The 24,351-nt window shown below is 52.2% G+C and overlaps 9 protein-coding genes across 9 annotated transcripts in view; 6 read left to right on the top strand and 3 right to left on the bottom strand.

Moving 5' to 3' along the window:
- UMAG_15034 (putative Hsp70 family ATPase KAR2) overlaps nucleotides 1-1,705 on the top strand; it is a gene marked incomplete at both ends in the record, with an annotated part of 2,130 nt that extends 425 nt beyond the window's left edge. Inside the window, one exon of the mRNA XM_011389203.1 lies at nucleotides 47-1,705. Within this exon, the coding sequence (XP_011387505.1) occupies nucleotides 47-1,705 (1,659 nt within the window). The remainder of the gene's footprint in view (nucleotides 1-46) is intronic.
- A 1,155-nt stretch (nucleotides 1,706-2,860) lies between these two features.
- On the top strand, nucleotides 2,861-4,960 carry UMAG_00970 (uncharacterized protein; the record flags this gene model as incomplete). The annotated part of the gene is made up of 1 exon (XM_011388660.1): nucleotides 2,861-4,960. The coding sequence occupies one exon, from the start codon at nucleotides 2,861-2,863 to the stop codon at nucleotides 4,958-4,960; it is 2,100 nt and encodes a 699-aa protein (XP_011386962.1).
- Nucleotides 4,961-5,475: 515 nt separating this feature from the next.
- On the bottom strand, nucleotides 5,476-6,201 carry UMAG_10591 (uncharacterized protein; the record flags this gene model as incomplete). Its single annotated transcript, XM_011389040.1, has 1 exon — nucleotides 5,476-6,201. One exon carries the CDS (start codon nucleotides 6,199-6,201, stop codon nucleotides 5,476-5,478), a length of 726 nt encoding a protein of 241 aa, XP_011387342.1.
- Nucleotides 6,202-6,473: 272 nt separating this feature from the next.
- Nucleotides 6,474-6,927, top strand: UMAG_12353 (uncharacterized protein; the record flags this gene model as incomplete). Its single annotated transcript, XM_011389202.1, has 3 exons — nucleotides 6,474-6,534; nucleotides 6,627-6,681; nucleotides 6,780-6,927. 3 exons carry the CDS (start codon nucleotides 6,474-6,476, stop codon nucleotides 6,925-6,927), a joined length of 264 nt encoding a protein of 87 aa, XP_011387504.1.
- Nucleotides 6,928-7,896: 969 nt separating this feature from the next.
- UMAG_00968 (uncharacterized protein) lies at nucleotides 7,897-9,044 on the top strand (the record flags this gene model as incomplete). Its single annotated transcript, XM_011388659.1, has 2 exons — nucleotides 7,897-8,031; nucleotides 8,124-9,044. 2 exons carry the CDS (start codon nucleotides 7,897-7,899, stop codon nucleotides 9,042-9,044), a joined length of 1,056 nt encoding a protein of 351 aa, XP_011386961.1.
- A 3,647-nt stretch (nucleotides 9,045-12,691) lies between these two features.
- On the bottom strand, nucleotides 12,692-13,360 carry UMAG_00967 (uncharacterized protein; the record flags this gene model as incomplete). The annotated part of the gene is made up of 1 exon (XM_011388658.1): nucleotides 12,692-13,360. One exon carries the CDS (start codon nucleotides 13,358-13,360, stop codon nucleotides 12,692-12,694), a length of 669 nt encoding a protein of 222 aa, XP_011386960.1.
- A 2,625-nt stretch (nucleotides 13,361-15,985) lies between these two features.
- On the top strand, nucleotides 15,986-19,360 carry UMAG_00966 (uncharacterized protein; the record flags this gene model as incomplete). Its single annotated transcript, XM_011388657.1, has 1 exon — nucleotides 15,986-19,360. One exon carries the CDS (start codon nucleotides 15,986-15,988, stop codon nucleotides 19,358-19,360), a length of 3,375 nt encoding a protein of 1,124 aa, XP_011386959.1.
- A 1,096-nt stretch (nucleotides 19,361-20,456) lies between these two features.
- UMAG_00965 (uncharacterized protein) lies at nucleotides 20,457-22,820 on the top strand (the record flags this gene model as incomplete). The annotated part of the gene is made up of 1 exon (XM_011388656.1): nucleotides 20,457-22,820. The coding sequence occupies one exon, from the start codon at nucleotides 20,457-20,459 to the stop codon at nucleotides 22,818-22,820; it is 2,364 nt and encodes a 787-aa protein (XP_011386958.1).
- Nucleotides 22,821-23,088: 268 nt separating this feature from the next.
- Nucleotides 23,089-23,934, bottom strand: UMAG_12122 (uncharacterized protein; the record flags this gene model as incomplete). Its single annotated transcript, XM_011389187.1, has 1 exon — nucleotides 23,089-23,934. The coding sequence occupies one exon, from the start codon at nucleotides 23,932-23,934 to the stop codon at nucleotides 23,089-23,091; it is 846 nt and encodes a 281-aa protein (XP_011387489.1).
- Between the last annotated feature and the right edge of the window lie 417 nt (nucleotides 23,935-24,351).

Here is a 24,351-nt window from a genome sequence, read left to right as displayed (position 1 = left end):
CCCAAAAACACCATCTGTTGACGCCAAGCGCCTCATCGGCCGCTAGTGGGGCGAATCAGACCTCAAAAAGGATGCCAAGCACCTCCCCTTCAAGCTCGTCGAGAAGAACGGCAAGCCTGCTATCCAGGTCACTGTCAACGGCGAAAAGAAGGTCTTCACTCCCGAGGAGGTCTCGGCCATGGTTCTCCAGAAGATGAAAGAGACTGCTGAGGCTTACCTCGGCCACAAGGTCACCCACGCCGTTGTCACCGTTCCCGCCTATTTCAACGACGCTCAGCGACAGGCCACTAAGGATGCTGGCACCATCGCTGGTCTTAACGTGCTGCGAATCGTCAACGAGCCTACCGCTGCTGCCATCGCTTACGGTCTCGACAAGAAGGACGGTGAATCGCAGATCATTGTTTACGATCTTGGCGGTGGTACTTTCGACGTGTCGCTCCTCTCGATTGACTCGGGCGTCTTCGAGGTTCTTGCCACTGCCGGCGACACTCACCTTGGTGGTGAGGACTTTGACAACCGCGTTTCCGAATACATTCTCAAGCAGTTCAAGAAAAAGACCGGTCTCGACGCCTCGTCCAACAAGCGCTCCGTCGGTAAGTTGAAGCGCGAGGTTGAGCGTGCCAAGCGAACCCTTTCGAGCCAGATGTCGACCAAGATTGAGATTGACGGTTTCTTCGAGGGCAACGACCTCGATGAGACCCTCACTCGTGCCAAGTTCGAGGAGCTTAACATGGATCTCTTCCGCAAGACCATGAAGCCCGTCGAGCAGGTACTCAAGGACGCCGGTGTCAAGAAGGACGAGATCGACGACGTTGTGCTCGTCGGTGGTTCCACGCGTATCCCCAAGGTACAGGCTATGCTCAAGGAGTACTTTGGCCGGGAGCCTTCCAAGGGTATCAACCCCGATGAGGCCGTCGCCTGGGGTGCTGCCGTCCAGGGTGGTGTTCTTGCCGGTGACGAGTCGCTCGGCGATGTCGTCCTGATCGACGTTAACCCGCTCACCCTTGGTATTGAGACTAACGGTGGTGTCATGACCAAGCTCATTCCTCGTAACACCGTCGTGCCCACCAAGAAGTCGCAGATCTTCTCGACTGCCGCCGACAACCAGAATACCGTTCTCATCCAGGTGTTTGAGGGCGAGCGATCCATGACCAAGGACAACAACTTGCTCGGCAAGTTTGAGCTGACCGGTATCCCCCCCGCCCCTCGAGGCACTCCCCAGATCGAGGTCACCTTCGAGCTCGACGCCAACGGAATTATGAAGGTTTCGGCTGCTGACAAGGGCACCGGAAAGTCCGAGTCAATCACCATTTCGAATGACAAGGGTCGTCTCACACCCGAGGAGATTGAGCGCATGGTCGCCGAGGCTGAGGAGTTTGCCGAGCAGGACGAGGCTGTGCGCAAGCGTATCGAAGCTCTCAACAACCTGCAGAACTTTATCGCTTCGCTTCGAAGCCAGCTTAGCGACAAGGAGGGTCTTGGCGGCAAGCTCGACAAGGAGGACAAGGAGACCATTAAGCAGAGCCTCAAGGATGCCGAGGCATGGCTCGACGAGAACAGCCAGACCGCCGAGGGTTCCGACATTGAGGAGCAGCTCAGCGAGCTCCAGGCTGCCGTTGCCCCCATCACCGCCAAGATTTACCAGGGCGGTGCTGCTGCTGGTGGTGATGACGAGCCGCTCAACTACGGCCATGATGAGCTTTAGACGTACCATTGAGATTGCTTGTCCATCTCCCACGTGGTGTCAACACCCGGATTCATGCAAAGTGTTCCACATCTTGTCATCAGTTATTTCGCTCCTTGACAGATCACCTTCTGTGCATGTCGTTGACGTCAACTCATGTGAATACTCAAAAAGAAACCAATTCAGCATCAGTACCTCTTGTTCTGGTGGTGCGCAAGTGACGGAATCGAATTCGACGTTCACCTGAGCAAGCTTCCACGATTAACTTAGGAAAAGTGTTGACCTTGACCAAACCGACACAGGCGCTCAGATCCGTGATCCGACGTAGCCGATGTTACTGTCCCAATTTGGAGATTGAGACGTTCAAGAAGAGGTAGTCAGTCAGCTCAAAAAGGGCAATCCCGCCTCGCCCCATCCTTCTTGACGAGCTGAGGCGGGTAACTTGCAGCCGAGCAACGATACAGTATTTTAGTGTGATCCACGCTCGCTCGCGGTCCGTGCGGCACTTACCTTTTGCGGATCACGGATGGCGACATCCCATGTGAGAGGTCCTAACCCAGCAAAGCGTTAGGCGTGGCCCGTGCGTGGGAAATGCTTGTCGACCAAAGCGTTGCGAGTCCTGAGCGCAAAGTGCTAGGGCTAGGAGCGGGCTGAATCTTGCAAGATTCTGAGCTCAAGCCTCCGAATTCACCTACACAGACAAGCGAGTCGACACGCCGACCTAGGCTGATCTTTTGCACGCGCTTAGGTGCTAATGAGTGAGGAATCGGCTACCCAAACGAAGGCCTTGCTTTGGCAGAGCCTTGTGTTTCCTCATGCTGTGGATGCTTTGGACTTTCATGACAAACCATCCGGGGATGCCGTGGTCTCGTCAAATCAGAGGCAACGGGTCTCAGTTCAATTTGGTCTACTTCCAGCTCGTAGAGTTTCTCTTATCATCAGGCAGTTCAACTCCTTCCTACGCACGCCAGAATAAGCCTGTCTGTGCATCGCTCGTCCCTATAAGCCTTCTCCTTCTCAGTCTTGCAGCTAACCAGCCTCCCAAACCTTCATTTCTCCACGGGTTCTGTTTGTCGCCGACCCTTATACGAGTGCTGAGTTCTCTGTCTCCGGGGCGAACAAGAGAGCCCAGCTTTGGCTCCTCTTTGTCACCATCTTGGCGGACAACGATCAGCCATGGTACTGGCCTTCAACTCGAGTCTTCCCATCGACGTACTCCCGCCATTATCAGGCGATTATAGCTTCGATATCACAAATTTACAAAATTTCTTGGAGCACTTGTTTCGGCCACAGATCGACACAAGCTTTGTCGATCAAATCTACCTCTGCATTGGCATTATGGCTTTTCTGCTGATCGTCAATGCAGCTCTTGTGCTTCATCGCCTTTTGCACGGACGAGCATGGGTTTTCAAGCTGTGGCACGTCGCAGGCGGTACATTTGTCATTCCAAATGCCGTCTTTGCTTTTCTGCTTTGTGTAGCGGGCTTCGGTTTCGTCTGGATGGCGTATGCTATTCTCTCGATACAGCACTATCGCAAGTATACCTTTGAATGGTGCTACTACCCTTGGAAAGTTCTCATCTGGACTCCGCTCTGGACAGGCAGCTGGTTGACGAGCTTTGGCCTTGTCAGCGCATTTCCCGACGCTTTGACACGCAAAATAGACGGCAGTAAGCAGAAGAGGCTCATCCTGAGCCCTTCTGCTTTCAACATCGCGTGTTGGGGAACGCCCTTGCTGCAGCTATGTAGCATCTTACCTCTTTCCCTCATCGCTGGACGACACAATGCCGCTGCTGCCTCTGACTTTGCTCGATGGCTTGAGGACGTTCGTGTCGAGTCACAACAAGACATTGCTGAAACGATCGCCATGCAGCTGCGCATCCGTGCAATGGATCTCTGGCTGGAAATGACCAAGGTGTACTGGTACGTGGCTGTGATCATGACATGCTGGTGTGCTTGGGCGATCGTAGCTCTGCTAGCATATGTGCCAATTGGAGCGCACGTGCTTGTACGTATTCGTCGACAGCTCGAACACGAACGATCCAAAAAACAGACGGCAGCCGGATACGCCACGCCGTCAGAGCTCGAAACCGGCGTGAAACTTGGTTGCGATCCGCTAGGCACGCTGACTCCAAGCTCTTGCATTGACCTGAGTACAAGTCGTGTCTATCCAGCCATGCGTGAGCATCCATTCGGATGCTCGAAAAGCGCAAAAAGGCTCAGGACAGCAGAGGAGCGCCTGGTTCGCAATCTCAAGCGGCTTCACCAGAATCTCTTCATTCAGTATCTTGGTGTTTCCGCCGCCATCTTCTGCTTCTTCGTCGCCTCTGGTGCGGACGCTGTTTTCGTCTATGACGCGTCTCGCTATGGCGATGCTATTAGGGTCGAAATCGCGGCAAATCTGTTCGCAGCCTGGACCGTGGTGGTATTTGCATCCCTCACCTTCTTCTGCATCTTTCGACGCTCCTTTGACCCTTCGCTTAGCGTCGACTTTTCGGATGGCGTTTCGTCGCCCATCGCCCCTGGCTCTGTGGTTGAAGTTGTGAGAAAGGTTTTCTCATCACTGTGCAACAAGAACTCAAGATCCGCCACTCCAGATGTCGCAGCTAAAGGACTAGTGCCATGCCATGCGCCGGTGCACAATCACTGCCAGGTAGTTTGCTCTCAGGTGTTTCTCATTTCAAGCTCTGGACGGTCGACACCTTCTCTCGAACCAAATAACAGAGACTTGCAACTCAGATCTGGCTGCGCTCCACAAAATACGGAGCTCTCAGCGGGCAGTCCAACAGCATTTCTTCAGTCCGTTGCAAAGACGTCTTCCGAAAGCAAGTTCGAGAATGACCCACGTACCCTCGAACTCTATTACGCGACGCCCTTTGGCAATGTGCCTGCGGTCACGACGCCTGCTGTACGGTTCACCCAGCGCAGATCGTCAGTACACGTTGTTTCTCCAACAAGGCAGCACGTAGCGTGCTGTGATCTTGAAGAGCTTCCGCAAGTGGCACCCCTCAACGGTGGCCAGATAGAGAGAAACGATTTCTTACGCAACGCATTCTTTTCGAGTTTTTGGCTTGGGGATGAGACACAACCGAAGAGCTCGAGCCTGTCGAAAAGAGTGGCAGTGGCATCATCTGAGTGCCCAGGCCATTCGGCCAAAATCAGAAGACCCGCGACGGCAGAAACAATCGCGTCACACCGGAACCGAGCCACTCCCCACCTTATTAGGAGCCATTCTACCTCAAGTACCCGGTTGTCTCATCTTGACACCAACCCATGATGAACGCACAACCACCCGCATCTGGTTGCCAAATCCGAATCACGGATGCCTCCTCGTTGGCTTGCCGAAGTGGAATTCCGCGTTGAGCGAACATGGTGCAGTGGCTCCGCCCGTCAAAGCGAGATAAGCCCCTGGTTTAAGAAGTCATCCACGGCTAGCAAGCGACTTACCAGCTTACCAGCCGCTTCCGAAATAAAAGGCATTTCTTGTATGTTCTGCACTTGTCCTGTGATATTTCCTCTCCTTCATCGCCAAGCCCTAAATACCAAACGTTATACGCTCGTTCTCCTCGTCTCTGTTCTAGCGCTGCTCTTATCCCGTTCCTTACCCTCAAGCTGTCTGGCTCTACTTCCCATGATCCGTTTCAGCGAACTGTGACCCCATTAATTGGTCGATATGCACACACCACTCAGAATTGCTGCAGATGGATGGATGATGTATGGTGCTGGTATACAATAGAAAGGTTCCGTCGACGGAAGAAAGGAATGAGGGGTTTTCTCTTCGTATGTTGCAGATCAAGCAGTGTCCCGATCAATGTTTGTGCTGGGTTGGCTCATACCCTCGACAATCTGACGCAGAACGGAATCGCTGACTAGAGTTCGCAATTCTGGTTCCGGATCCGTGCCATCTCTTTCTGCCCTTGTCATGATATCTCCTACGCGTGCCATGAGCTGATCCGTTTGTGCGTCGAGTCTCTCATCTTGCTCTGCCTGTTCTTCGGCCGTCAAATGGGATGCTTGCGCTGAAACGCCGTTTTCGTCGTCGTCCTCCGCATCACCTTGATCCTCATGGTCGTTGCCTTGCAACGACTCCCCCGTCACTCCAGCGATATACTCTGCCAGCTCCTCGTGTTCGTTTTCTAACGCCTGTTGAGCGGCCGTCAGGCCATCGGCATTCTTGTGTTTTGCATCGGCATGGAACTCTTCGATCAAGCAACGTGCAGAATCGACTGTTTCGCAAACGAACAAAGGTGTGTCGAGATCTGAATCCGTCGTATTAACAGCATCACTGGGAGCAGATGGATGATTAAGCAGATACCGAAGAATATCCAGATGGCCGTACGACGCAGCTGCGTGCAAGGGGGTGTATGTGAACTCGTCCGCTGCCACGGGTGAGATGCCTTCGCCATCTACACATTCCTTGACTCGTCCAAGATCTCCTTCGCCCGCGGCAATCCAGATGTTCTTGTTCGAAGATGCGCCTCCGGCAGAAGGCCGGCCAAGTGATGTTGGTACCGGCATAATGTCGTTTGCGTGGGCTTGTGGCAAAGTCGTCCAAGGCAAACGTGTGTATATGATGTGGCAAAGGGACCAAACATGTCACAGATTGCACAACGTGCACGTCGAAAAATCTCTCAAACTTGGATTATGAGCGGCTGACTAAGCGGACTGACAGATTCACAATTGTGGAGTTCAGACCTCGCGACATCACCTCGACGTTTTTGTTGGACAGCACGACATGCATGCTCTTCTCTACCACGACTTCCTCGTAGCTGACCGTCACACTCGCAGCCATGGGCAAAAGAAAGTCGTCGAGTAAGAAGCCTTCAGGCGCGAAGAAGCCAGCTCCGCTGGGTAAGTACCACACAAGTTGCTCTATAACCATGGTAACTCGATGCAAAACTGACTTGAGACTTGTTCAATAATACTGCACTTGAACAAAACAGACACAGTCTTCACATGTCTCTTCTGTAACCACGAGAAAGCAGTATCATGCAAGATGTAAGTTCAATGCATCCCGATGCATCAAGTATGGCGGCGGGCTGTGCTGACTTGCCGAGCTCGCGCTACCTCTTCCGGAACGCAACGTGTCAAAACAGCGATGACAAAGCAAGAATCGGCTACCTATCGTGCAAGATCTGCGGTCAAAAGTTTTCCGCCGACACGACTCCCTTGGACCAACCGATTGATGTTTACTCGCTCTGGATCGACGCTTGCGAGGACGTGGCAAACGAGCAAGAGCGATGAGGTGCGCGCACAAGCAGACGCAGACGCCGACCTCCCACTCTGATTTTTCTCACTTCGATGATCGGCCCACTATCTACAGCAGTCACTCTCCGATGGTTAGAGTGGCAATCACACAACAATGATTTTTCGAAGTTCGCCGGACCATCTTTTGCCTACAATGCTTCAATATCAGGTATCGCCATCATTCCGACTCGCTACTATCTGCTTCTCTTCTCGTGTATTCTTTTCCGATCCTCTGTACTTTTACGCAATGCAAGCAGGCTTCAGCTGTTCTAATTGCTTTCGATTGTACTTCTCAATGCATCAAACGCAAGTCGCATATCGAGCAAGAAGAAGCGATCGGCTTCGAAGCATCGTGATGTGACAATCGAGCTTCCTGGGCACGTGGCGGAGCAACCACGGACCATATTCCATGGTGGACAATTTGGACAATTGCTCCGAACGTCTCGTGAGCCGTGTCGGTTGAATTACCCACAGTTCATCAACAAGACTGGGTGGCACCAAGCTACAATCGACCAGCATGGTGGAGTTCCGACGTTTGCGTGTTGGTACGACAGCAGGTTCGGAGAGCAGAGACTAGGCACTGAATTGCCCGTCACCAGCAGTCAGGTCGCCTTGTCTGTGCCAAGGCTATGCTGGCCCTGGCAGTCTTGGCACAAGTGCCAGAATGAGATTTACCGAAACTAGATAGGATGCTGTGTCGGTGCTGACTAACGCGCTTTCCGCGAGTCGATAGTTAGTGGCTTCACGCGTGCTTCAAGGAGGGTTGTGAGGTTTGGGCGGGTATAGGCTGCACTAGAGAAGTATTCTTTTATAGCAGCACTTTCTCAGTGTATTTAGTTTTCCACTCGGAACGCGTGCATCTTGAATTCCTTCCTCGATCATCGACCCTATTTTTGCCACCGTTTGGTCGCAGCAACAATCTGGTAGCCTCCGCAATCTGAAGTTTTCAACGTCAAATACGAACATATGAACACTAACACCGATACTTCGGAAGATCTGACTGGTGCTGCTACGTCGATCCATGCTTCACAGCATGGCAGGCGACATGTGCCTTTTGATTCGATCAAGAATGAAATTGAAGTTGTTGCTGCTCCTGCGCCTGTAAGCATGGATTCCGCGATGATCCATCAGCGACCCATAGCTGTGCCTACTGCAGCGCAATATGCAGAACTGCAACGGCTGCTGATGACGAGAGAACAAGAACTGGCGGAACTTCGCGCAAGTCAGCGCGCGTACCAGCTGCAGACGTGCAACAACCTGTGACATCCATGCAGCAGCCAGCTACAATCGTGCAGCAACCTGCACCAATTTGCAGTGGGTTGGAGTTCAATACACCCCCGACGTTCACCGGAAACCGAGACAACGATGCGGTCAAAACGTGGACGTTGGCGATCCGGGACATCGTGTCCTTTCACGAGGTCCGCAATGAATTCCAAAGCGAATACGAAAAAATCCTATACGCCGCGTTGTTCCTGGGAGGAGACGCAAAAGAAACCTGGAATCTCGAACGAAGACGTCTGGAGCAGAGCTATGCAGAAGGTGATACTGTGAGACAGATCACTATGTTCCAACAGCTCAGTTTCCAAGACTTTTTGGGCTGGATGGAGGAGAAGTATCGAGATTTTAATTCGCAACAGCACCACAGGCATGCGTACAAGAAGTGCGTTCAAGGCTCACGTACTGTGAACGCATACGCAACGGAATTGGATCGGTTGGCGTCAAGGATTCGACCCCCCTATCCGGACCACGTCGTTTTGGACCACTTCAAAGATGGGCTCAGTCACAAGGTACGGATGGCTTTGGCCATGGCCATAGACCAGCCCGATGACTTTACCGGCTATGTGGTAATGGCTACCAGAATTGATCAACAAATCAGAGCGGCTGAAGCTCACCAGAAAAACAAAGACAAATGGCCTCGAAGCTCGACTCGAAACTCAAGTGGCAGTTCAAGCAATCGAAAAATGCAAAAATCCAAGACGAATCCAAATCCAGAAATCGAGGCATGGAACAGAGAATGCCGAGAACGCAATGGTTGCTTTAGGTGTGGCAGGACCGGCCACGCTGCCAATCAATGCAAACATGACGACAGGCGACCATGGAAGTTCAACCACTAAGGCTCTCGACCCGACACAGGTTCCTCGGAGTGACTCAATCGAGGTATTGCAAGTCGAAGTCAAGAGTGGTAGGATTGCTCGACAGACTTGTCAACCTCCGTCACAGCTGTCCTGGGTATGGTTTTCATTTGCTTTGTGGTACTGTTATGGTTCTAGGACAAAAACGAACAAAGTTACGAATGCGCTATTGGATAGCGCGGCGTCAAGAGCGTTTATTTCGAAGGATTCACGATTCACGATATGTGTCAGACGAACTAGGCCTCAGAATCGCACAAAAAAAAACCCCCCCAAAAAAACCACACACACCGAGAAACACACAGAAAAAAAGTAAAATGCTGATGGCAATTTACTTGGCGTAGAGGGTACCACGACCCTCGTGTGATTTTGATTCACGATTGAAGGTTGTCTATATCAATCTCGCGTCACAGTCATGGAAATGGTGACCGCTCATCTCATTTTAGGTGTAGAGTGGTTGGAAAATTTTCAGGCTACGTTGGACTTCTTGTCCAGTGTGTCGGTACTCAGCGGGAAAGGAAACTCCCAGCTAAATGTACCTTTTATGGAATGCTCGGTGAAGGCTACATCGAAACGCATGGATGTGCCAGACACGGACGTGTCGAAAAGCGCACTGATCTCTGCTGATCAATTGCAGCACACATAAGGAGCATGCCAGACATGAGAAGAAGCTTACCTTCTGTTGATACGAGAGTGTGTGGACGCACCACTTTCCGACCAAATTGATGCGATTCAGGAGACATTTTTGTCTCCACACGTCGAAGATGGAGATTTTGGAACAATCGGACGGCGTTCTTGGGAATAGGCCGGAGGGAAATCCCAGCAAATAAGACTATCAAACAGATTCCGCTGGCAACAAGATCCCATCACCCGATGATTTAAACAGACAGCACAGCGCCGAAAGATCGTACATATCGACTGACTCCCAGCTAACAACAAGGACAAGAACAAGTTAAAGAAAAAGAAGCCCGATCCTTGTTCGAACAGGAGTTAATTCGACCGAGTAGCTTACCACAGGGCTTGCCTGTTCTATAATGTTCAGAAAATGGACGGTGGGAGTATGTGCATTGATTACCGGGCCATGGACGCAGTGACGGCCACCAACAGGTACCCATTTCCACGAAATCAAGATTGTCTGGATCAGATTGGGTCTGCTACGGTATTCAGCAAATCGCGAATTGATTTGACCAGTGGATACTGATAGATTCAGATGCACCCGGCAGATAGAATACGATTTGGACATCTGGTGTCGTCAAGGAAGTGTTCTCGTTGCTGACGCCATATCGCGTCGCTCCGATTCCGTTCACTCGATGATAGAAGAACCAGCCAATTTTGTGGGATTCGTGCAGTATTTGCGTACCAAGAACTTGCTGGAGGGTCTATTGGGTGAAGAAGTATGGAAGAAATAACGCACTTGCAGCTTGAACGCAACTGCATACTTGTCCGCATCGTTGACGACAAAGATACTATGGTCACTTTTGTGGAACTGCGGAGTATCCGAGAGCTTCGGCTCGCCAGGCCTGGGCAGCCGAAAAGTCGCAACCAGCTCACCGACGGCTTCTGAACCTGGCCAAGTGGCACGGTTGGAACACAGAGTCAGTGACACGCAGGTTACGGATAGCGACTCTTTGACAGTGATACACGACCGCGTCGCTCGTGACTTCTGGGAGCGCAAAACAGGCAAGAAGATCCCAGGCGCAATTTACGCCATCGGCAGAAAGCTCGTGTGAGACCAATCATCATCACGCACGACAGAGGGCACTGATGCTCATGGTGTTTTTGCAACATTGATGGAAGGTGCGAGTGGGTTTCTCGTGATACACTTTGCAAAGCAGGCTTGGTGTCGAAATTGACAGCAGGGTCAGATTCATGAATCGTCGTCTCTGGTCACGCGGATCTTTGCCAAATACCGAGGACTCGTTTAGGGAAGGGAGAGTGTGGCTACACTTGAGCTAGTACTCTTCTGTATCACCATTTTCTCGGTGCATTTCCTGTAGTTTTCCACTCGGATCGCGTGCATTGTGAATTGCTACATCGATCGTCGATCATCGACCCTATTCTTGCCCATGTTTGGGATACGCAGCAACGATAGCAGAGCAATTCTCAGAGACGGACGTTGGCCGTTCAAACCTCGGTACAGGGAGCATAATCACAGCCGCAAGTAAGCGTCAAGGTGTGTAGGGGCTGTTATTCGCTCTGAGGAAGCTAAAGCGCACAAGGGGAACTAGAGCCAAGCTGCGTGCGCTGCCTTGACGCGTGTCAAAGACGGATCGGTGAGAAGAGTGCAAAAACGCCGACGGACAGGTTGGAGATCGGTGATCTGATCCCAGGTCTCTCGCGCTTCCAAGACTACTTTCAGTCGGCGGTGTAGCGTACGTTACACCTGACTTAAGTTAGAGGCTGTGAGTTTTGGCTCGATCCTGACAATCTTGATTCGGTGAATCGATTGGGTCGGATTGGCTTGCCTCGTTTCAAGTAAGGTTGCTAACCTAGTCAGATTGAAACTCGTGACTTGTTCTGACGCAACACAGATCGAGACATACATGTGGCTGCAGCAAGGAGCAGCGGTGGATATTATAAATTGATCTTCAGAGAAAACTTCAACCTTGAAGGTGCAGTGCATGATTACGACATTTCGCACCTGATGGGAGACAGGTCGGCGCCAATGGGATCGCGTTAACTATTACTGTATTAAGTTAGTGAGTTAGGATTGCTTTGCACAGCCTCACGATTTGCCGTACGAACAACGTGAGAGATTAGACATGCACGCACCACACACATCCGATGGGCGTCGGGTTTTCATCGCCTTCCTAACTGTGTCTTCTGGCCGTGTGATAGTAGGCGCAATGTGCGTTATGACGCAGAACACATGTGAAGTTCACAGCTGATGACTCTTCAGACTGTTTTCGCTCAATACATTGAACCGATAAGGAGAAGAACTCCATCCCATACTATCAATAATAGAGTACAAATCAACTCGAAGATCACGGGTCCAATTCAAGGGTTTGAGCCAGTTTCAGGCGAGTGTACACCAGAAGAACTTTGTCGAAATTTGCACGCAAAAACATGTCGCATAGAAAAATGAGACAAAGGTGGCCCCTGCGACGCGTCCTGGCTGGTGGTTTCGTCGCCATCCTTCGATCAGCCTGTAATTGAAGTTCCGCTGTGCTGGTCCTTTCAGATTCCCAGTCCAGAATGTTGTGTATCTGCATCTTCATCGTCTCAAATTTCAAAGTATGGTCTTCAGCCCCGCTGCTTTCTGGTCTGGCATGGAAAAGGTAAAGTTCATCATGATATTGCAATACGATATGACCAATTGTTTTGAGGCTGTCCCACTTTGGGACAGCATCAAAACGTGATGCATCACGACAGGAATGAATGATTGAAAAAGTCGGGGTTCAAAAGAGTATGGACAGAGACAACATGATGGTTGTGAAGCGTGTAGAAGGCGAAAGACTAAAAGGAACGTCGAGCTTCGAGAGCCAACTGAAGTAAGGCAGGACAAAGAAAGAGAGACCCGTGATCAAACGATCATGGTTGGGGTAAATTTGCCTGTGCCAATGTCGGTCCCTTCAGCCAAATGAAAAGATCCTGCATTTGTGGCTTAGCGCAGATAAAGGCAAGCGATAGCTTCAAAGGAAGGGAAGGAGAGCGCCAGCAGCGGCAAGGACCGAGAGACCTGCGGTAGCGGGCGAAAAGGCAGCGGCAGCGTTGGAGGCTCGGGTCGAGGTCTGAGCGGGGGCAGAGGTGGTGCCGGTAGGGACTTGGCTCGAAGAGCTCGAGGCACGCGTGGCCGAAGAGGAGGCGGCAGCAGAGCTCGACGAGGCAGCGGACGAGGACGAAGCGCGCGAAGCAGACGCGGACGACGACGAGGCCGACGAGGCCGACGCGACGGCTGAGGTCGAAGAGGCACTAGCAACAGGGGCACCGCTCGAGCTAGCGGCAGCGTTCAGGCAAGCGCTGTCAGGCGAGGGGAGAACAACGAGAGGGGAAGCGTAGTTGGTGGTACCGCTGTCGTCGGTGATGGCAATGGTAATGTTGGTGCCCGCGGCAACGTTGACGTTCCACACGTAGTTACCAGAAGCGCCAGTCTGGGAAGGAAGGGATAGAATGGGAGCAGCCGAAACCTGACCACCGGGGAGGATGTTGATACGAACAGTGCCGGTGGCGCCAGTCCACTGAAGAGCGGTAGGCTGGCACTGGGTGATCGAGGCGGGTGTGTTGATGGTGGCGGCATTAGCAGCGACTGCAGCGAGCACTACGGCACCGGCAGCGGCAGCGGCGGAAGTGAACTTGACCATTTTGAAAGGAAGTGTTGATTGAGTGAGAGAGAGATAGGGAGAGAAAAGGGCACGAGATAAAGCAATGAATGCGATGGGAGAATCGAGGATGGTGAAGGGGATGGAAAGAATGGATGAACAAGGGAGGCGAAGCATATATACTCGGAAAGGGGAGGCGCAGGCAGAGAGAGCGAGAGACTGGGGGGACGCCAAAAGGAATCGCTCTTCAACTCTACTTCGGCCCCCTTCGAGCCAACCCAGAGGAGAGAGAACCAGCATTGAACGAACGGCATGATAGGCGAGCCTTTTGGAAACAAGCGAGCAGCAGTTCAAGGCAGCCAAGACGCCTGGCCAAGCCACGAAGTGACGCGAATTTGCTCGAAACGTCAAAGGCGCACAGGTGAGGTGCCCCATGGTAGCAACGCGACATTCTTGGTTCGAAATGGCTTAGATTTCACCCAGCACCGCACAGCGCTGCACGGCACTCTAGTGAGCTCATGCGCTCCCCGGCAGCTGCGAGCCGTTCAAAGACAGACACAGCACTCAGACACTCAGCACGCAACACGCATTACACAACACACAACACACAACGCTGTTGCTCTTTCAACGCCTGCACAAGGAGAGACACGCAAAGTGTTCTCTCGCTCGATCCCTTGGTTTTCTCCCTCTTTTGCTGAACAACATTCGCCGGCTGGCCACACTCAGGACCCTGTGCAGAACTGCATGGCTCTTTTTTTATCTCTTTCTGAACTGCGACTTTTGGCTGCTGAACATTGATGTGGCCATTCTTAGTCGCCTCAGAGAGAGGGTGTACGACAGGTTTGCCGCTCCTTAGCTCTGCGGTTTCCGATGCTGTGATTGCGAAATTGGCGTGGCTCTCGGTTCTCTAGACACGAGCCTCTCCAAACTTATCTCGAGCTTTCGCGCCGAGCCCTTCCAGAGCTGTGAGCGTAACAAACGGTCTGGTCAATCATCTCATCACGATTGTCGATCTAGCACTGCTCGAGGGCTGCAGTTAGCCGAAGCTTTGCAAGAACAAGGTCAACAGAGCGACGAGAGAGTCATTGACTATGAATGGAATCAGCGATCTCGTCATTCACAATTGTGGTAGAGCGCATCGAAAACATAGATTTACGGCCTGACCATCCGGATGCAAGAGCCCGCGGCCGACAAATGGACGGAGCAGGTTCTTTTTTAGGCCAAGAGATTCTAGGCAGCTCGTGTGTTTGTTGCTTTCTGTTGGACGTTGGAGCACAGTATTGTGTCGATGTTCAGATGAGTGTCGATCACAATCGGCCTTGTGTAGCAGTTGTAAGTGACGTGAGGCCGCCGTACACCTCGGAAACGATCACCCATACAAAAAAGCCATTGCTCTATACTGTACTGTACAATACATGACTGGGATTTAGCACTTACGCAGTAAATTAATTCGAAAGAATGTTTTTCTTTCGGCTGTTGATCCTTATTATTAATAAATACTTCCCTGTTCTGCCATCTTCTTTTCGTTGCCTCACGCCGCCTTGTGCAGAGCAGTGACTAAAGTTAGTGAGAAACATGTGATTCCACGCTCGCTCGACATTAGCCGATCAGATTCGCGATTCGTGATCTTCATGACTCACAATTGTTGCAAGACAGTTGGGAGTGTCAGCAGCAATCTATCTGGTCCATGGCATGCATATCTGCAACAAAGTCGGCAAACAATCACGCCGTCTCTGTGCTCAGCAAAGTCCTTTGCCTCCCGGCCAGAGACAAGCCACTCGGCTTTCTGGCCACGCTTGACATTGACAATGGACACGCGCTGACGCTATGATTACTGCAAGACAGGGAACGCTATTGCTTCGAGAATCGTGGGCTATGAGAAATGCTTCATGTGAGCTACGTTTCAGTGTGATGCAAATGTCCTATCAAGCAATCTGCGCCATCTTGCATCGGTCAGAGGTAACTTAAGTTAGTGATGTTGCGAACAACAGTTAGGCTGCCTCTGCCATGCACCCATTGTTGCAAGGCACGTTAGAAGCGTGTGATGCAGCACGGACTGCTGTACAGCGTGGATCCTCGCATGCAGAAGCCACACGCAAAAGCTCCAAACGAAGTTTCTTTCAAGTGGCTTGCTGTGTTGTTTTTCCCTAAGTTATCTCAAACGCTCACCGCTCTTTCCTTAACTCACTGTATATAATATTCGTGATTAAGCATCATCAGTATGTCTTTAAGATTCACCGTTCCAAAATCACGGACAATCCGGCCGCGTCTCGGCTTGCCAACCTGAATCCCTTCTTTTGTCGTCCTAGCTCAAGTTCAAGATTCCTTGTTTCTTTCCTGTATTTCAGTTCCACTTCCCAGACGTGAGATGCACAGCGAAGTCCACCCAGGACGTGGATCTCATCGTGCGTATTTGTACCAGACTGAGATTATGTAAGCTAGATGGTGCCCAGTTTAGCATTCGCGTTTGGACCCTGAAATGTGCCATGTTCCGAGCTCCTCCTCTTGAGTCACGCATTTCCTTCAAACAAGACCTCCCGCGTCTTTGTCCGAGACCGCAGCCAACAAACATTCTTTGCAAAGGACATCCCGGCAATGACGGCAGCTTTGATCAAGACCGGGTCCATCAGGCAACAAGCGAAATGAGCAAGCTATCAAGCCGCAGATATGGCGCAGAAGAGATCCATTCGTATCAGCTCGTCGCCCTTTCCTCCATGTCAACGTGGTAGCAGCGATCAAGATTCCTTTCACGACGATGCCCTACAAACCGGAATCGAGCTCAGCCATGGTCTTCGCAAACGTCAAAGGCCTCAGCTACCGACAAGAGGCTCCGGCCCGTCGAGAAGCACGCTCCGTGACTTGCTAGGTTTGACGGCCGCAGACGATTACATTGAGACGTCATCCACCGTTGCAGCCGAACACGCTAATCGTAGCAGTCTTCGAGGAGCTTCAAAGCCACAACATGCTTCAAGCATCAAGCAGGCGCATTTCGAAACTTCAAATCGGCTGAAACGCTCGCCTGCCTCGTCCCCATCGTTGTCGAAATCACCCTCTTCTTCGGAAGATGAGCCAGTCCTGTCGTTATCACGAGGTCCTCGCGCACCTCGCGCCTCCATTTCGCGTAGCGCAGCTCCATCCACCCACATTCAACCTCCATGCAGTACTGCGGTGAAGCAGGGTCAGCCAGAGGTCGATTCCGATACCGGCGACGATGAGCCCGAACAAGCTCTCAGCCTAACTTCCAATGGAAATGCATCGTTACCGTCAGCTCTCGCTCAAAGCTCTAGCTTCAGAAATGACCGCAGTCAGACAAGTGACGAAGATGACGAGGTTTCTCTCGCCATCAGGGGACCAGTCTCTGTGCCCATCTCGTTCACGAATGTATCCGCATCACACATCATTTCGTACTCATCCGGCGATGGTTTTCACGGCCAGAGACCGTCGTTCCCGATACCGGTAGACCTCAAGGATGTTGGACCCTTGATTCTCGCCCCAGGTGTCGAAGTCCCTGCTTCCATTAATCGCTTTCTTCGAAGCTACCAGCGCGACGGCGTTCGCTTCCTTTACAGATCCTATGCGCAGGGCAGAGGTGCCTTGCTTGGCGACGACATGGGTCTTGGAAAGACCATCCAAGTCATCGCCTTCCTTTCAGCCATCATGGTCAAGACAGGGAGAGAAGAGGATGCCGATCGTCGCATCGAGGCCATCCGTAGCGACAGGCAAAGCTCAGACTACCACCGCGCAAATGCCATCTGGCCGACATGTTTGATCATTTGCCCCAGCTCTGTCATTGACAATTGGCGTCACGAGTTTGACACTTGGGGCTATTTTGAGCACGCAGCCTACAGTGGCACGCGCGCCAAAGATGCGCTTGACTCTTTTCGTCGTGGTCGACTCGATATTCTCGTCACCAGTCACGAGACAGCCTCGCTCTCAATCGAGCATTTGCGAGATCTCGACCTGTCTTGTGTGCTTATCGACGAGGCTCACAAGCTCAAGAATCCCAGCTCTCAAATGACTCAAGCGATGCAAACCTTTCGCTGCAAGGTCCGATACGCATTGACAGGTACCGCCATCCAGAACACATACCGTGAGCTTTACACACTAGCCGACTGGGCCAACCCTGGTTTACTGGGCACTGTCAAGGAGTGGATCACTGAGATTGAGGTCCCGCTCAAGCATGGTCAGAAGCGAGGCGCAGATCCAGAACATATCGCTGACGCTAGGACAAGAGCCGAAAAGCTGGTTACCAATGTGCTACCCATCTTCTTCCTTCGCCGCACCAAGGCGCTCATTGCCGACCAGCTTCCCCGCAAGTTCGACAAGATCGTCTTCTGCCCACTCACACCGACACAACTGGATGTGTACAAGCGCATTCTGTCCGAAGACGAGGTCGACTTGATGAAGCGGCATGCTGACCCTTGCGATTGTGGCCGACTTGATCCCGACACAGGTCTGGCTTACCGCCGCCAGAATTGCTGCTTCAAACGCGACAGTACGGGAGGAGCTTGGAACAAAAACATGCTTAAGTATATATACCTTCTTCAAAAGTGCTCCAACCACGTCGCATTGGTATTTCCAGATCCTGAAGATGCGAGCTCTAAGGATCCGGACCGCATGGAGAGGTATCATCGACAGCTGTCGTACGTACAGCTCATGTTTCCAGATAGCTGGCAGAGCAAACGTTGCAACGCCGCGAACGGCATGGAGCCCGAGCTCTGTGGCAAGTGGAAAGTGCTGGCTGGGATGCTGGCGCAATGGCATGCCAATGGTGACAAAGTTCTTCTGTTTTCCACCAACTTGAGGCTGCTTCAGTTCATCGAATTCTTCCTGTCACGGGAAGGTCACAACTTCCTCCGACTCGATGGTACTACGCCGCAGCCACGTCGCCAACAGCTGGTGAATCAGTTCAACAGGGATGCAAGCATCTTTGTTTTTCTCATATCGACCACTGCTGGTGGCACTGGACTCAACTTGACATCCGCAAATCGCGTCGTGGTGTTCGATCCGCACTGGAATCCATCGCACGATCTGCAGGCCATGGATCGAGCGTACCGTTTCGGTCAGTCGCGGGACGTCTACGTGTATCGCCTGATCGGAGCAGGTTCTCTCGAGGAAGTGATCTATGGAAGGCAAATATACAAGCAGCAGCAGATGGAGATCGGCTACAACGCAACCAAGGAACGACGCTATTTCGAAGGTGTCGCTGGCGATCAAGGCAGTCTTGGCGAGCTATTCGGGTGCAAGAACTTGTTTACACTCCACGAGAGTAGTTTGGCGATGAAGTCAATCATAGACCAATGCAACATCTCGGAGGTGACGTTTGCACTGGAACAATACCTCTTAGCTGGCTCTCTTGAGGACCCAGCAGCGACTGGTGTGACTCTGACAAAGCATAGCGGCATTCTGGGCGCAGACGTTGCAGATCCGACAAGGTACGTCGAAGATGGTGACGTAGCACAGAGGACGGCAAGTGTCGACGATGATCCGATACGCAGCATTCTCGAAGGCAGCGGTATCTCCTACAGTCACGATCATGCAGCTTTGGTTGGCAACAGTGCTGCTGAAGCTGCTCTGTATAAGAAGGCGGCACGGCGACCAGTGTCATCTCGCCCAGGAAGGACAAGCAGAGCTGCAGGGTTCGTGGCCACGAGCGAACGAGCTGCAAAGCCCACGAGCACGTCCAAGAAGGGAACCCACAAAGCAGCAGCCACTACACCTTCCTGGCCGCCACCGCGTTCCAAAAAAACATCTTCAGACAACGAAGCAACGCAGCAGCAGGAATCGCAATCGGTTGCAGCCGCAGCGCAGGGCTTGCGTCGCGCCGTTCAGCACGATGCCGTTGCTGCCCAAAGCCGCATGCCCGACTTGTCGGATCTGGCCGAGCTTCAAAACGTGAAAGAAGTGGAGTTGGCGTCTGCCGTCAATGCGATGCCACCGGCAGAGCAGAAGGCATTCTTCGACGATGCTGTTCGTCGCTGGAATCGAAAGCAAAGCATTCTTGCTAAAGCAGCGAATCGTTCGGCTCAACAATTTTTCTAAGTGTTAAGATTTCACCATTATTCTCTTCATTTACTGAGCACGGAACACGAACATATAACGTTAGAACGTGATTGCACAGGAAACCGTATGCACTCACGTTAGTGCTGACGTCATGACAGCTGCAAGCTGATTTTCCGACCCAGACGCTCATTCTGCTTGTCGCTGAATGGTGAGGGCCGCGATTCAGTCAGGTCAGCATGATTCGCTCCATCTGCGGAGGCACGAAAGGAGTCTGTGAGCATCTTTACCACCTCAGAAACCCAGTCGAGTCAGGCTATGGAGCCAGCTTTCGACGTGCTTTGTGATTTCAGTTACCGCCAGGGACCACAGAGTCGACCACCTTGCAGTGACAGAGTTGGCTGCAGCCAATCTCTCAACAAAATCGTGAATAGAGGACCAGCGCCTCCTTTGTCCGCACATTTTCCAGAGGGGCAATGGGGTACAAATAGTCATTCGGAGGGTCTCTGAACTCGCACCCAAAGTTGGTTTTGGACCCTCGATTCATATGGTTCTTACTCTCACCAGACAGCCGCCGATTCGGGTCAAGATCGCGAACGGTTTTCCAGTCCGCATTTTTATTGCCGTCCACGAGTCTCGCTTAAATCTCACGATTGCAGTGCAGCCCTTTCGTTTACCTGACAAAGCTGTCTGTCATCAATTATAGCGCAAGTTGAACTTGCACGTCATTCTCCGCATTGAGTGCCGTCACTGATAGATTCCTTCACAGACGACTCGCGAACGCTTTTGTGCAGCAGTAGTAATCCTGGCTCGCCAATCAACTTGCCCAAAAGGTGCCGTCGGTGCAACCGTCCTGAAGGGAGAGGGGAGCTGGACCCTGTCGTCTGGCAAAGGCTGAGCATGGATGTCGACCTTGTGCTCCGTAAGAGGGTGTTCGTACAGTACACCGTTCTTTGCATCCCTTACTCGCACCGTCGTCGAAAGCCTTCACCGTTACCATCTGATTCCATGTCGTTTCATGTTTCCTCCATCTATCCTTTTGTTAATCCTTTGACCGCCCTTGACAATTCTAAAACATCTGCATTAGCTCAGCTTTCGAGCCCGCTTCCATCAACATCCTCGATAGGCATTTGCCCGGATGGTGAAAGGCTCGAGTAACCGCAGGCAACACTCTGCCTCGTTGCAGGGACTTCCCTCAAGCCAACACTGCGCGCCAGTCATCTCAATACCTTCGCCACCACCGCCTGCTGAAGACCATGCATATCCACCATCCTCTTTCACAATTCCTCTGTCGAAGGACGAAGAATTGGCAGAGGCCGGACCATCACGCCCAGGAAGCTCAGCAATTTCTCGTCGACCAGTCCTTTCACGCAGAAGAACTTCCAAGAAAGAATATGTCCACCCGTACCTCTCCGGCAACTTTGCGCCAGTTACAACGGAATGCCCTCTCACAGACTGTCTCTTTGAAGGAACGATACCGGAGGAATTCGCTGGCAGCCAGTACGTTCGCAACGGAGGCAACCCACTTGCCAACTCGGAGCGGGACCGCGATGCGCACTGGTTCGATGCAGACGGTATGCTTGCCGGAGTTCTCTTTCGACGCACCCCGAAGGGGACCATACAACCATGTTTCCTCAACCGATTCATTCTCACCGACCTCCTGCTCTCGACACCAGAGCATTCGAGACTACCCTACGTTCCCAGCATCGCTACGCTTGTCAACCCCCACACCTCTGTCTTTTGGTTGCTATGTGAGATCATCCGCACTTTTGTACTGGCTATGCTCACATGGCTCCCAGGCCTCGGTTTGGGTGGCAACCAGAAACTCAAGCGCATCAGTGTAGCTAACACGAGTGTGTTCTGGCACGATGGAAAAGCTATGGCTGGATGCGAAAGTGGACCACCTATGCGGATCATGCTACCTGGTCTTGAGACCGCTGGGTGGTACACGGGAGAAGAAGACAAGGAGAAGGAAACATGTGATAAGAATAGCGGCAACAGCTTGACTAGTTCCTCATCGAAAGGATTTGGCGGAGGCCCACCAATTGTCAGCATGCTTCGCGAATTTACCACAGCGCATCCCAAAATCGACCCAAGGACGCAGGAGCTTCTTCTCTACCACATGTGCTTCGAGCCGCCGTATCTTCGCATCAGTGTCATCCCTGCATCACAATCGAAGAAAACGGACCTGCCGGCTCATGCCAAGACAATCAAGGGTAAGGCAGTACGCGGTCTCAAACAGCCCAAGATGATGCACGACTTTGGCGCCACCGCAACCCAAACCGTGATCATCGACGTACCGCTCTCGCTCGACATGATGAACCTCGTCCGCGGCAAGCCGATCTTGCACTACGATCCTTCTCAACCCACCCGCTTCGGAATTTTGCCTCGATACGAACCGGAGCGAGTGCGTTGGTACGAAAGCGCGGAGGCTTGCTGTATCTACCACACGGCGAACAGTTGGGATGACGATGGCAAGTTTGACGCTTCTCACGAGCACGCTACCCGGTCAGCCATTCGCGGCGTCAACATGCTCGGGTGCCGGCTCAATAGTGCGACGCTCGTCTACTCTGCAGGTAATTTGCTTCCACCATCGCACGTGCTACCACCTCCGAACTGCCCTGAGAAATGTCAGCTCTACTACTGGCGTTTCGACCTAGAACATGCCGAGACCAACACGATCAGTCACGAATTTGCACTGTCGGACATTCCCTTTGAGTTCCCCACGATCAACGAGGACTATTCGATGCAGCAGGCATGCTATGTTTATGGTACCAGTATGCGCGATGGTACATTTGATGCTGGGTTGGGAAAGGCTGCTAAGATCGATGCGCTGGTTAAATTGGATGCGCAGGCGTTGATACGTAAGGGCAAGGCGATGTGGAGCCAGGGTCGATTGAAGGCTGGAGACAGTGTGGACACGAGGACGGTGGAAGAGGTGTTGACGGCTCAGCGAGATGGAAGTGCCTCGCCGGAAGATCCGATAAAGATCTTCGAGATGCCCAGAGGGTGGTATGCGCAGGAAACCACCTTCGTCCCACGTCGTAGCAGTACAAATGAAACATCGCAAGAAGACGATGGTTGGCTCGTCTGCTACGTGTTCGACGAAGCGACCGGTCTTCACCCATCCACAGGCGAAGTTCTTCCTGGCGCCTCCAGCGAGCTGTGGATCATAGACGCAAAGCTCATGTCCCGCGTCGTTTGTCGCATCAAACTCCCCCAGCGTGTACCCTACGGTCTTCACGGAACGCTGTTCACTGAAGAACAGATCGCTTCGCAGAAACCCATCGATCCATCCCAGGTTCGCAGCTGGGCTTTGTCGATCAACCTTGCCGATCCCTTCTCGTCGTCTGCGTTGGGCTCAACGGTGTACAGCGCTGCGGGTAAAGCTGCGACGAGCAAATTCAAGAACAGAGAGGAGACATATGCTGCCTTCATCAAGGATCCAATCCGCATTGGCGCTTGGTGGGTCAAGCGCAACATCGAGCTGCTGATTGCTTAAGCCATCAGCTCACTTTTGTGAGGTTAGGTCATTCCTACATACGAGACAATCTGCCTTCTTGAAGAGCATGACTGCAATGTGTGCGTGGATCGTCGAGCAAGGAGATGCATCGAATTGAAATGCCCGCTTCTGTGAGTCAGGCATCTACACACAAGCATTTGAAACGAGACTCGCGCGCGGAATCATTCAAAAATGCTCTTCTATCGCCTCAACCCTACGCCCCTCGACGCTTTCAGTCCTAGCAAGAAATCGTGTGCCCATAGCCCCTCTAAGCTGCTCTTGCACCCAAGCCTACGATCCGTCTTGTCCCCTTTTTGCTCTCCTGAATTTTGTATTTCCCGTGTTCGAACTTGTACTCCTTACCATCCATCTCGTGCTTGTACAAACAATCGTCACCAAACATGCAGAATGGTTTAGTCAACCTCTTGTTACTTAATCCGAGACTCTTGGTGAAGTTCTTGCAAGGTGTATCTGCAGCGCGTTGACGAAATCGTTGGAGCGCAAGAGTCCGGGCGCCATCAGTGAAAGGTTGCGGAGTGACAAATGTGAAGTCGGAGGGTGTTCGACATGTGGGACAGTCTTTGCTCTTGGCTTGACTGCGTTGTTTCCGCCATGTTTTGAGGCAGGGGCAACAGAAGAGGTGGTTGCAGTTGATATGCTGGGCGTAAACCGTGGGTACTTCCATGCAGATGTCGCAACGCGCTGTGTTCGGGCTGCCAACACTGGCTGCGACGCCTTTCATTATCGGCTTCGGCTTCGGCTTTGAGGATGACGCTGAAGGGGACTGCCGTTCCGACGCAACACCCTGCAAAGCACCATTGTCATTGTTTCCGGGGCGTGCTACTGGCTGAAAAGCCTGTACGCTTGCAGACAAGTTGGATCGAGATGATGTGCCAGGTGTGAATGCGACAGCTTGTGCAGAGAGTCGGACCTCAACAGAAGGTGTCTCTGTAGCCAAGCACGGCTGGGATGGTTTGCGAGTACTCGAATGTGAGAATCGACACTTGTCTCCCCTCCTACATCGCCCTGAACGGTAGAAGTACCGACAGGGTGTGTTTTGTTCGGTCGGAGTCGAAGAGATAGGCAAGGTGCCCGAGTTTGTCTCGTGATGCATGATTTGCCCTGATCGATGTTGTCGCGATTGCAGCTGAGAAGGTGAGAAGGTGTGGAAGATGTGGAACTTTTTGAGATCATGTGAAGACAGGCAGCTATGATCCCTCTGCTTCTTCAAGTCACGAGTAGACGACTTGGTAAGAGCACAACACCGTTTGGTGAAGAGCGCTCGTCCGTGCTGATGCGTGCAGCGCAGCAAGCTCAGGGTCTCAATCCTGAATCCAAGCTTAGTCACGCGTCGCACTCACTCTCACTCACGACTCAGCCGCAGTTTTCCCCCTTTCCTTCAGAGTGAGGCGGATTCACGGCTGTTTTAACGTTCAGAGTTTGGTGAATGTTGTAAACGGCCGAGTAAGGTAGAAAATGGGAAAGAGAAGAATAAAATATTTAAAACAGCGAGGCGTGAGGAGACACGACA

This window comes from Mycosarcoma maydis, chromosome 2 (assembly GCF_000328475.2).
Source record: "Mycosarcoma maydis chromosome 2, whole genome shotgun sequence".
Lineage (NCBI taxonomy): Eukaryota > Fungi > Basidiomycota > Ustilaginomycetes > Ustilaginales > Mycosarcoma > Mycosarcoma maydis.
The sequence above is the reverse complement of the archived record's forward strand: the minus strand, read 5'-3'. Positions and strand labels throughout refer to the sequence as shown.